Source organism: Aquila chrysaetos, chromosome Z (assembly GCF_900496995.4).
Source record: "Aquila chrysaetos chrysaetos chromosome Z, bAquChr1.4, whole genome shotgun sequence".
Taxonomy (NCBI): domain Eukaryota; kingdom Metazoa; phylum Chordata; class Aves; order Accipitriformes; family Accipitridae; genus Aquila; species Aquila chrysaetos.
The window spans coordinates 76,346,184-76,358,161 of NC_044030.1; the positions used below are offsets into that span (position 1 = coordinate 76,346,184).

The 11,978-nt window shown below is 61.4% G+C and overlaps 1 protein-coding gene across 4 annotated transcripts; it reads right to left on the minus strand.

Moving 5' to 3' along the window:
- Positions 1 to 8,091: 8,091 nt before the first annotated feature.
- LOC115337506 lies at positions 8,092 to 11,103 on the minus strand. Of its 4 annotated transcripts, none has more exons than XM_030005862.2 (8): positions 10,657 to 11,103; positions 10,464 to 10,538; positions 10,270 to 10,347; positions 9,259 to 9,309; positions 9,144 to 9,179; positions 9,012 to 9,056; positions 8,658 to 8,798; positions 8,092 to 8,563 (listed from the first exon to the last, which is right to left on the minus strand). In XM_030005862.2, exons 1-8 carry the CDS (start codon positions 10,991 to 10,993, stop codon positions 8,226 to 8,228), a joined length of 1,101 nt encoding a protein of 366 aa, XP_029861722.1. In that variant the 5' UTR covers positions 10,994 to 11,103; the 3' UTR covers positions 8,092 to 8,225. The 4 variants fall into 4 exon arrangements, with proteins under 4 accessions (XP_029861722.1, XP_029861721.1, XP_029861724.1 ...); XM_030005861.2 differs by having other exon boundaries at positions 9,259 to 9,312; XM_030005864.2 differs by lacking the exon at positions 9,144 to 9,179.
- Positions 11,104 to 11,978: the final 875 nt, after the last annotated feature.

An 11,978-nucleotide genomic window follows, 5' to 3' on the forward strand; every position in this document is an offset into this window, starting at 1 on the left:
TGTGCATTCCCCTTGCAAGCAGGTACGCAGCCCCTGGCCTGCCCCATGGCAGAAAGCATGGGCTGGCAGATGCAAGTCTGGACACTTGAGGGGACCTGGCAGAGGCAGGCAGGGTTTTTAGCCGGCAGAACTGCCTAGGGAAGCCCGGAGGAGCCACGCACCAGCTCTGCTGGACTTCGCTTCTCTGGGCTGCCAGGGCGGCTCAGCACTCCCTCTCGGGACTGCATTTTTCATCTCAAGGACAGGCCAAGTGGCCGACCACGCTGCCGGGGAGAGAGCTTAGCCAAGAAGCACTGGAGGGGATCCAGGGACTCTATCTAGCCCAGCTTGTCTCCCGGGGCCCATAGGCTGCCTGCTGAGAGCTGGGAATCTCCCTCTCCACTTCACCCCCCCAGCCCCAGTGAGGCAGAAACCCATCCCCCTGCCCAGGAGGCTGGCACAGCTTGGGGGGCATTGTGGTGCAGTGCAAGTACAGGACATGCTGTCTTGCAGGACTGAAAGGTTTTTGCTCAGTGCTCCCAGCACCAAGCATCAAGAAACCACTTTCTCCTGTGGGACATCTGGCACAGGGTGTGTGGCACTGTCTCTCCCACCAAGCCTGACTGGGAGTGTGCTGGGACACCCTGTGCGAGAATCTGCATCCCCTCAGCCACCTTCCCTTTGTTGCAGGGTCAGGACCACTGGCCTGTCCATCCCTATGGGGCTGGGTGAGCTTTGCCGGCGTGCTCCCTACAGTCTCCAGCCTCAGCCCCATGGGGATGCGTCTGGGGACAAGGCTGGACTCTGCCTTCCCCCCTGCTCAGAGAGTTGGGGTCTCTGTGACTCCCACCCTCTGCAGTGTAAACAGTCTTCCTGATGCTCCATCCCTGCCTCTGCCTGGCACAGCAACAGCATAACCATGGAAACAGTGTCCCTATAACAACCAGGTACATCTGACATCCCCATGGCAACCAACTCCCCTAATAGCCAGTGATGGGCTTTGCTTCCTCAGTGCTGGGGAGGGCTGGGGGGGATTCGAGCCTCACCAGGGCAGGTGGCTGCAGGGATGTGGGGACAGACAGAGCTGGGAAGGGCTTTGGTTGGGTGCCTGGGGCAGCACAAGCCTTCATGGCCTCTCTCCTGCTAGGGAGGCTGCAGGGGACACAGGTGATGTAGGAGAAGGAGGTGGCCCTGGAGGCAGCATCACACTGTCTCAGCCTCCTGCATCCCAGCCCCATCCTGCCTGCTGGGCTGTCAGTGCCATCAGGTTGGCATTCCATGCTCTGTCACATGCTCCCTGGAAGTGTGCATCCCAAAGGCCTGGACAATGCTTCCGCCCACCCCTAACTCCCACTACAGGGCTGCTGGGCCCTCCTGCCATTGCCCACCCACGTTTTCTGGGCCAGACTCACCAGACAGCAGCCCTGACACAGTCTGTCATTGCAGACAGCATTTGCATGCCATGCAACTTTAATGTGTCAGGCCTGAATTATTGAGCCCTGCAGCAGGCTGTGTGCATGCAGGCAGGACCCACCATCCCTCCTCCTCTCCCTGCCCACGTGTGCCCAAGTGGGCCGCAGCGGGTGGAGGCCAGCAAGAGATCCCAGCCTTTGGGGTCTCTCTGGGTGCAGGAGGGTGCTGTGCCCCTTGCTAGTCCTGGGGCCTGCGAGGTGTGGGTGGCAGGGTGGCTGTGGGTGCCACCAGCTTGGTCGCCTGGGTGTTGGTGGTCCCCAAGCATGGCATTATCTCTGCAGGGTGCAGGGACATGTGTGTAGGGAGGGATGTGCAACCCTGCTCTGTCCGCACCTCTACATTTTCTCCCTGCATCCTCATGAAACCCCATGGCCAGAGGCAGCAGATCCCCCACTGCTGCCCTGGGAGGTCCTTGCCCCCCTCCTGCTTGCTGTGCTGCCAGGCCCCAGCGAGACAAAGCCTTTCCACCACAGTCAACGTAAATCCCACCATGGGTGCAGGCAGAGCTTGCTCTCTGGCTGGGCACGGCTGTCACCATGCTGCTCTGGGGATGATGAAAGGCTGGGAGAATGGCCTGGCTGCTCTCTTCTTTTGCAATTTGCCCAGTGCACCCTGCAGCCACTTGATGATTTTCTCATCAAAGTAGCAAGCCTCGACCGCCCTCCCTGCACAGACCCATCCATCACCCATTGTTGGCACCACCGTGCAGATCATAGGCACTGGAGCCGCCTGCCCTGCTGTCCCTCAGCCCCACAGACAGCGGCCCCGCCATGGCCAGCCTGGGGGGAGCAGCTCTGACCATGCAAAGGGACCCCGTTTCCCCTGGAGCAACCCACGCACAGCCTGCTTGCTCACCCTTCCTTCTTCCCCATCCTCTAGCCCTGTGTTTCACCCTCCCTGCTGCCATCCCCAGCCCTCATCCCATGTCAGGGACCCGTCAAAGCTTCATCCCCGGTCTGCAGGGTGCTGGGTGAGGGCCAGATGGGAGCCAGGCACCTGCAAGCAGGAGATACAGCTACAGATGGAGCAAGCCCAGCACCAGTGCATGCTCCTGCATTGCTCCTGCCAAGGGGCATCTCTCCAGGTCCCTTCTCCAGGGCAGCACCATGTCATGGGTACCTGTCCCGTGCAATTGGGACAGAGCTGAGCATGACAAAGCCAGCCCAGAGCAGGGACAAGGGGCTCAGAGATGGACCTGGGGCCAGGATTGCCCCAGCAGCACCCTGTGCCACAACACCTGGAGGTGTGAGAAAGCAGCAGCGTGGCAGGGCAGGCCCAGTTTTTGTGAGAGTGTGGTTGCAGGGACCATGGACATGAGGGACAAATGGTTTAGCTGTACCCACAGGGTACAGCATCACAGGGGGACTGTGTCAAGGGACAAACAGCAGCTCTCAGAGTTGCATGGCCAGAGGGGAGCAATGGACAGGGAATGGAGACACTGTGACATGGGAGAACAGGCATATGTGGTGGTGATGCAAAGCACCACAATTTTTAGCTGCTGGTAACTGAGTTTCTTGGAGACACTGGTGGGGGAACCCGTGGCGGGGGGGCAGACTCAGGACTTTATCCCTGGCAATTGAGAAGAGGACTGTTGAAGAGCTGCTCTGCCGAGCGGAAAAGCCACTTGAGTCATGCTTAACTTCATCAAGGGAACTGCATAGAAATCAGGGAGCTTGCTAAAAGAAATTAATAGAGCAGCCAGGAGGGCAGAGCGCGTGCAGACAGCATGAGAATTGCTCAGAGCAGTATGCTGGAGACTTCCAGTAAATGAATGTGTCCTTTAAAGAGATTTGCAGGGCCAGCGTGGCTGAGGAGTGGAGCAGAGTGGGCGAATGGGTGGGAAAGGTCATTCCTCAAGGAGGGGACCTGTTTCAAAATGAAGACCAGGGGAAAGGGGATGAAGTTACATGGAAAACCAGAGCAAAACAACACCCAAAAAGGCTTTGAGGAAGACCTTGGCAACAGCATAAAATTGCAAATAATTTTGCAATGCCAACTTTGAGGCGTTGCTGTAGCAATGAAACTTTGGGGGTCTCCAGGGGTGCACCAGAGTGCTGCAACCTGGACCTGCCTCCTTTGAATGAATCTTGGGGTAGGAAATGCATGTCCTGCAAGCTTTTGCCTTTTGTGGTAGGACAAGAAAGTCAAGTGTTTCTAGCCCTGGAGCAGACATCCAGGGCCCATGTATCAACACAGAGGGATGCGGCTGGAGGAGCAGCCTCAGTGCGTCGCAGCCAGCAAGCAGGAGAAGGATCTCCCGCAGGCTGTGGTTGCAAGAACAAAGTCTACAAGTACAAACTGCAGCTGCACTCGCTGTCAAGTGGTAGGAAATTAAGGCAGTTACTCTCGTGAGAAATCAGCCTCGCACCAACAGAAATCAAACTGTTACACCAAATGCAATCCTGGATAAATTTATCTTAAGAAGCAAGCCTGCAGAGGAAGATAAAACCATGTTAGTGGAGGCTGAGAACATTTTCCATGGGATGCAAAGCCACTGTTCCCTTTATGGCTTGCAGATTAAAGTTTTCTCATAAAAATGATTCCCCCCCCCCCCCCCCCTTCAAATACCACCACTAAAATTTCCCTGGAGAGAACCAACTGCTAAGCAATATGTTGTTATGTATGAACAGTGCTCTCAATGGAAGCGGTATTAAAGAAATCACATTGAATATTCCTGTTGGAGTGTGAGTGGTGCCTAAACTGAGGGGAATATTACAGTTTATTCTTACTTTATATAAAGATGCTTCACCACCTCCAGGGCTAAAACCCAGGGCTCCACATTTTGAGGAGGAGAATTTTGGCTAAAATTAAATGGACTTGGAACAAGTGCAATCCAGAGCTTCCTGGCTCAGCAGGAGGGGAGGTAAGTCCCGGTGGGCTCCCAAGGAGCTTTGCCCCAGGGCTCGCCTGCAGTCAGCAAATTTCCTGCCAGCACAGCTACAAATCCCAGACAAGCCCATGAGGATTGTTGTTCTAATTAACTAATGAAGGCATCTCCTGTGGGCAAGATGGATAATCTGAGCTGGAGGCTTCCTCCCTGTTTGGGAGGGACGGGACCTGGTGAAACACCCAGCTTCTCTCAAGGGACCCCATAAGCATTAGTACACCCCAAGGATCAGGGTGCAGTCCCTGCTATGGGGAGGTGCGAAGTCCTCCCAGACACTGAGCATCTCCTTGCAGCCTGCCTTCAACTGAAATTCAATCTCAGACCCCAGGTGTGCTCCGGTTCAGGGCTGCCTTCAAAAACCCACCTGCCCTCATCCTCCAAAGGCAGCTTGGCTGCTCTCATTCCTGAGCCTTCACTTCTGTCTCATCCTGTCTGCTGCAACAGGGAGTTTTTTTTCAGGCAAATCACATGAGAAAAATCAACGTCTGATGAAGGTGAAGTCTGTGCAGGATCTCCCTGAGCCACACTGGAGCAGGACGCTCACAGTCCCTGGGCAACCAGACAACAGCATTGAAATCCTTCTGAGATCTGCTTCTGCTTTCACCTCCATTTCCAGCCTGGAGAAGGCCTTGCACGCGTCCAAAGGAGCCCGCCTTCCTCTCCCCAGGCTTGCCCGGTGTTCTCCTGTCCAGTCCTGCAAGTGCGGGCACATTGCCTTTATCTGGAGCGGGAGGGATCTCACCAGGCACAGGGATTTTTTCAGATGGACTCCCCCAGGAACGGGAGATGGCTTTGGCTATTTCAGACCCTTCCCCACCCACATCCCCTCAGTGCCAGCCCCAGTTCACCTTGCTGAAACCCCCTGGTGCCTGCGGCGGGGTGCACCTCAAGCCGTGCTGCATGGAGCAGGGCAGGGAGCAGAAGGTGCAGGGTGAGTGCCACAGCGTGCCCCTGGCAGGACACCCCCATGCCTGCCCAGCAGCCCACTCCACGCACCCCTGCACCGGCGGGAGGCGGAGGAGGTGAAGCAGACCCCGGGGGGGGGGGGGGGGGCTCACCCCGTTTGCACTGAGGGGGCGACTTTCTGTTCTAGGGGGTCCAACCCGGGGGGGTGGCGATGCCCCAACCCTGGGGCAGGCTGGACCGGGCCGAGTAACGAGACCCCCCCGCAGGAGCCCCGGGGGCTGCCCCCGGCCGCCCCGCCCCGCAGGGGGATCCCCTCCCGTGACGTCACGGGGGAGCCCCCTGCCCTCTCCCCGCCCCTCCCTTTGCTCCGCCCCAGCCTCTGCGATTGGGTAGAGCCCTACTCGGCCACGCCCCTGACGGTCAGGCGGGCCTTGATCTGACCCCGCCCCTGCCTCTCCACCCTGATCTCCTATTGGCTGCCGACCTGTCACTCTAGCCCGGCCCTGCCCGCACGGACAGTGCACCGCGCTGCCCCCCGCGGCCAGCGGTCCCAGCGCACCCGCTGCACCCCACTGAACCCCACTGCACCCCACTGCACCCGACTGAACCCCACTGCACCCCACTGCACCCGACTGAACCCTACTGCACCCCACTGAACCCCATTGCACCCCACTGCCACCCCCTCTGCACCCCCTCTGCAGCCCCACCGACACCCTACTGCACCCCAACACACTCACACTGCAACCCCACTGCAACCCCACACACCCCGTTGCACGCTCGGTCTAACGCTCCCAGTTCCCGGTGCTGCACGCCGCTGTCTCCTGCTGTACCCCCAATGCCACCCATGCACCCCTGATCTGCAACCCTCACAGCACCCCACTGCAGGCCCTGCTGCAACTCCACCTTCCTCTGCAGCCAGACCCGCTACTGCACCCCATCCCAGGGCACCCCTCACTGCACTTCACCTCCTGCCAGGGACCTGGCCTCTCTCTGTGAGAGGGAGCAGCCTGCCCCACCGCCCCAGCACCCCCAGGCCTTGGTGAATTGGGTGCCATGGTGTCCCAGAGCTGGAGGCAGGAGGCTGCAGCCTCTGGTGGGGAGCGCGGCAGGATGCCAGGGAGCAAGGCAGGATGGTGGGGAGCATGGTGGGGTGGTGGGGAGCACAGCAGGGTAGTGGGGAGCGTGGGCAACTGCAGCCCAAAGGTGCCCTCCTGTTGCAACCTCACTGGTTGCAAGCGGCAGGGCTCAGGAAGGGAGATCCCACCTTTCTCCTACCTTCGCCCACCCTGGTCAGCCCCAAAGGAGAAAGACAGGGCAGAGCTGTTTACAGGCAGTGACCCCACTGCCAGGAGGCTTAGGGCCAGAGCTGCTGGCCAGCAGCCAGCCGGTTTCTGCTCCCTGCTCGGGAGCACAGAGGATGTTTTTTGTATGGCCATGGAAGCCCCATCGCCACCAGGGCTGGTCCCACTCCCAGCAGCCCCCATGGGCCCCAGCTCCCTGGCTGCTGCATCATGGGGCCAGCACACCTCTGCAGTATGGCCCTTCTCTCTGATCCAGGGTGCACAGCTGGTGTGGGATGAGGGACGGTGCCGCGAGAGGTCACGGGCTTTCCCAGCACCACCCACCCACGCTTCTCCCCTGCCAGATGCCAGCTGGGCTGCAACGTTGCTGCTCAGTGGTGCTGTAGCACCTGCTGTCCCCCAGTCACCTCTCTGGTGGCCCCCGTTGGCCATGCCCCTGGCTGCTGCCCCTGGCTTGGCCACACGTGGGGTGCATGCTGGCGTGTGCATCTGGAGGACGTGGGGTGCCCTGGCAAGCCCCTGCAGTGGTGTTTCTAGTGGGGCAGGCATCCGAGGCAGCAGTGGGCTGGGGTGTGCAGCGGGAAGGGCAGGAGTTGGGGGACATCTTGCTGGGGAGCTACACGGACATGTATTGAAGCCTCACCCTGAAGGTCACGCACGGCCTCTGAGCAGTGCTGGCCCTGCTACATCCTCAAGATGGATGACGACTGCTTCAACATGGACTGCTTGCCCATCTTCCTGGCTGGGCTTGACCTGACACAGACCAGCCTCTCTGTGGGGTCCCTCTTCTCCTGGGAGAAGTGACAGGTCACCTGCCAGCCCTCCAGCAAGCGGCACGTGGCATGGCAGGAATACTGTTCTGACATTTACCTGCCCTATACCAGTGGCATCACCTACATCCTCTCCCTGGACGCGACCAAGTGATTCTGGGGGCAGCCAGCACGTCCGCCCCATCCCCATGGAGGATGTGGGCATCCTGGTGGAGGTGGTAGGGTCCAAGTCAGAGCCAGTGACCGCTTTGCCAAGCACAATATGCCATGGCATGTCTGCAACTACTGCTACCTGATGGTGATCTGTGTCCTGAGCCCCAGGAGCAGGAGGGGGCTCACTGTCTGTGACAGCCCCAGCTCACCTGCTGGAAGTGACCAGCTAAGGACCCAGCGATCAAGGGACCACGGCTGCAGCACATGCTGCCTCCCCAGCCGCAGTGCTGCCCAGCATTGCCCACCCTGGCCCCTTCCCTTGCAGAAGGATGCAGCTTGTGTCCCATCTGGGCTCCCTGCCCTCCTAAACCCCAGCAGCAGCCCTGCTCCACTCCACAACCTGGCAGCATGTTCTCCAGACCAGGGTCCTGTTGGCCCCAGGCGCAACTGGAAGCTGTCAGGGCATGGGCAGGGGCACAGAACATATATCTGCCCCGCTGTGTGTGGCCTGGGAGTTTCTCGGAGGCTGTAAATAGCTGAGTTCCCCTTCTGCTCATCTCGAAAGTGAGAAGGGGAACATCCCCCGGAGATGGGGAAAGAATCGGTCGATCGTTGTCACTGGTACAAAAGCTATTTTTAATTTTATTAAAATGTCTCTCTTCTATAAACTTCCAAAATATCCAGGGCCTCTGCTATAAAGATTTGCGCCACAGCTGTGTAGTGAATCGCTGCCCCTGGGGCTGGGGATGGTGGCACTCATGGCGGGGTGCAGCCGGCAGCAGGGGACACCCGAGGCTCCTCTTTGTGATCTGGGGAGGTGTGGGAAGCACCTGGGGAGCAGGGCACCCCGGGGCCACCTTCAAAAAGGGGCACGTGGGGGACGTAGTGACCAAGTGGGCCAGGGTGGGTCTGCGGCCGGAGCAGGAGCTGGTGCAGGGTCTCACCCACCTGCACCAGGCTGTGGGAGAGGAGGTGGAGGTGGGAGACAGTGTCACTGGCCAGGCTCTCCAGCAGCGCCTGCTGCTGCCGCGATGTTTGCAGGATCTGCACCAGCAGCTGCTGAACGCTCTGAAGCAAGCCTGCCACGCTGGAGCCTGCAGTGAGAGGCAGGTCAGTGGCAGCAAAACCTCACCATGGCTCTGAGAGCCCCTGCCGTGAGGCTGTTGGGATGCTGCAGGGAGGACCCACCTTGCAGGCTTGCATCTGATGCCCCTTCTGCTGCTGGCTGCTCGCTCATGGCAGCTGTCCCAGGGGAGCCCGGGGCTGTGGTGGCCACTGGCAGCACTTGGTTTCCTCTTTGCATCCCCGGGGACGTCTCACCAGGAAAATCTGCCACAATCGTTTGGCATGGAGGGAGCAACCAGAGCGCTGGAGCCACTCAAGCCCAAGCCCCATACACAGCCTGACCCCACTGCAGAGCCCCAGGAGGGCACTGCTCGTGGGAGTTCCTGCTCTCTGTCCCCGCTCTCCGTCCCCACAGGCAGGATAGGACACAGATACCCCCTGGAGCAGGGGGACTTGCTCGAAGCTGCAGACACTTACCAGCCTTTCGCTCAGCTCTTTCCTGCTTCAGGGCAGTGTGACAGCCTGGGAAGAGAACAGACGCAGTCCGTGAGCTTCAGCTACCTCCTGCCCCGGGGCGCACAAGCACAGTGGCCTGGGCACGGTACTCACCCAGGAGGGGAAGGGGAGGGAAGCAGTGACCGGTGTCTGCAACGAGAACCGTATCAGACCCTGCTCGTGGGGCTGAGGGGGTTTACTGGGCTGAGTGGGGCAAGGAAAGCCTTACGTGGCATGGTGGGGGAAACGGGCAGCACTCCAGCGACGTGGTCCCCACTGGCTGCTGGGAGAGAGCAGAGAGGAGAGATGTGCTGTCTGACAGGACCTGTTGGGGGATCACCACCACCCGGGGTCTGCCCAGCTTGCCCCGGCCAGCCCCGCAGCCCGACATGCCCTAGCCACAGCTCCACAGCACCCTGCAGGGCCCCAAAGCATTTCACGAGCTAGATACAAAAGCAGGAGTCACTCACCCACCACTGCAATGCAGCCACCTCTGGGCTGGAAGGCAGCAGCGGCGTAGCAGCGCGCAGCAACGCTACACAACAGATTAGGACTGGAAGTGAAGGAGAATCCCATATCCACTTGAAACTGCAGGGGGAATTTAGGGAGACAGAAGGTAATTACCCAGTGCAGGATGCTGGCCGGGGCACCCACGCAAATCAGACCCAGGGACATACCCTGCATCACCTCAGTGCCAAACCCTCAAGAGTGCAAACACTGAGGGGGCTGCAGGATCCGCCCCTGGGTGGGCTGCAGGGCAGGGGAGCTGCAGGCACCTCTGGCCCTCACACACAGTCCTAACTCATCTGGAGGCTTATGGTGTTACTGGGGAAGGGGGAAGCCAGGACCTGTCGAAGGAAGGGGAGTCACATGCCCTGCAGTGCCGCACAGCCACAAGAGCCCCCTGAGCTGGATCGGGGCCACCGTCCCTTTGAGACCTTGAGCCCCGCAACCTGCCATGGGGCAGCCAGCAGCCTCGCCATGCCCTCAGGCTGGGTCAGAGCTGGGGACCCCCTCCTCCCCTGTCCCAGCCATCCCCATCCCCTCACGCTCTGGGGCTGGTTTGGAGCCAAAGCCTCTGGAGAGAGGTCCCAACACCCCCATTGGCGAGCATCCCTGCTAAGGGACTTGTGATGGGACCCCCGACCCTCTAAGCCCCCCCATTCCCATCATGCTGGCATGGGCTTGGGCTGGAGCCGTGGCCGTGCAGCCCGGTGCAGCGGGGCAGACCGGTACTTACGGCTCTCTGGCTCGTCCTTCACACACTGCAGCAGAGGGGACAGCAGCATGCCTGGGGCGTCCCTGCCGACATCGTGCTCTGCAGAAGGAGAGTGAGGGGTTGCAGAAAAGAGCTTCGATAACTGGGAGACGAGGTGTGCCTGCCACCCCACAGCTGGGATAAGCCACACTCCAGCTGCCTGAGCCCACAAGTACCTGGTGGCTCTGGCGAGGATGAAGGGTGGGCAGCAGGGGCTGACCTGCGCTTCCTGGGGGGCAGCTTCACCAGGTCTAGAGGTAAAGAAAGAGATCATCAGCAGACCCTGGGTGGCCATGCAGCACCAGTGCTCCCCCAGTATCCCACGTCCAGCCACACCGCAGAGCTCACCCACCCATCCCTGGCACCCACCTGGCATCCTCCGCTCGCCGAAAACGGGCCGCCCGGCCGCCTTCCAGATGCTCTTCATGGCTCGGTAGTGCGGGGGCAGGCAGGGCGAGTGGTGTCCTGCCCTCCGGCGCGTCTCCCGCTCAGAGTGGAAAGCCTGCTTGAGTGCCTTCCACTTGGAGCGGCACTGGGCCACGCTGCGCCCGTAGCCGGCCGCCGCCAGCCCCTGGGAGATCTCCCGCCACAGTGCCTCGTTGGGTCGCGACGTGGAAGCCATGAGCAGGGTGGCCTCCCCGGAGCTCCCCACCAGCGCCAGGAGGCTGCTGACCTCCGCCTGCGTCCAGGCTCGCCCGCGGGGCATGCTGCCGGGGGCGAGGGTGGGTGCCGGGGGCAAACCTCGGCCCCGGGCCGGTGGTGAGGCCGGGATGGGCAGGGCTCAGCCCCGGGGCTCGGCCGTGCGCTCCCCGGGAGTCTGCCGCACCGGGAGCCTCACCGGGATCTGCACCGGCAGCCGCCGGGAGCTGCACCGGGGGCCGGCCCCGGGAGCTGCACCGGGATCCGCGGGGATCCGCACCGGGAGTCGCGGGGATCCGCACCGGGAGCTGCACCGGGGGCCGAAGGGGAAGCCGCACCGGGATCCGCGCCGGGGACCGCCGAGAGCCGCACCGGCGGTCGCACCGGGAGCCGCACCGAGCGCTCCTGCGCGGCACCGGGCGCCGCGCCGGGAGCTGCCGGGAGTCGCCGGGAGCCGCACCGAGCATGTGCAGCCCCGGGAGGAGCCGCTGGGAAACGTAGTCCTGGCCTCGCTAACCCCCCCCATCACCCGCCAGCCGGGCGGAGGGGGTCTTTGTCTGCCCGCAGGCATCCCCGCTCCTGCCTGCCCTGCCTGCCCTGCCCGGCTGTAGGGGTGGAGGTGCGCGGTGCGGCAGGGAGCCCGGGGTCTCTGCCCCCCCCCCCCCCCCGAGGGCACAGCAGGGATGGCCATCACGGCAGCCCTCAAGGCTCGGGGAGTGGAAGGAGCAGCCCAGGCCCCCGCTTTCCTGGGCTGAGATGCAGCTGCAGGCCCATGAAAAAAAAAAAAAAAAAAAAGAGGGGGGGGGGGGCAGCAGAAACCACATCTGAGCAAACACCCCGTCGTCTTGCTGCTTTGAGAGTGCGGAGCCGGGGGATGCAGGCAGGGCCCCGTGTCCTGCTCCCCAAGGATGCAGGCAGGGCCCCGTGTCCTGCTCCCCAAGGATGCCCAGGTCCCCTGCACAATCCCTAGGACAGATCTGCTGAGCACCGAGGCGTCGGGTCAGGGAAGGCAGCCTCCACATGGCTGCCCAGTCCAGCCCTGGCCCTGTGTC

Bases quoted from the DNA above. Each gene is read 5' to 3' on its own strand.
- LOC115337506 (XM_030005861.2), bottom strand. From the start codon at position 10,993: ATGCCCCGCGGGCGAGCCTGGACGCAGGCGGAGGTCAGCAGCCTCCTG. The intron at 10,539-10,656 runs GTGGGTGCCAGG...CTTTACCTCTAG, and splicing joins CGGCGAGCGGAGGATGCCAG to ACCTGGTGAAGCTGCCCCCC. The intron at 9,180-9,258 runs GTAAGGCTTTCC...TTCTCGTTGCAG, and splicing joins CGTTTCCCCCACCATGCCAC to ACACCGGTCACTGCTTCCCT.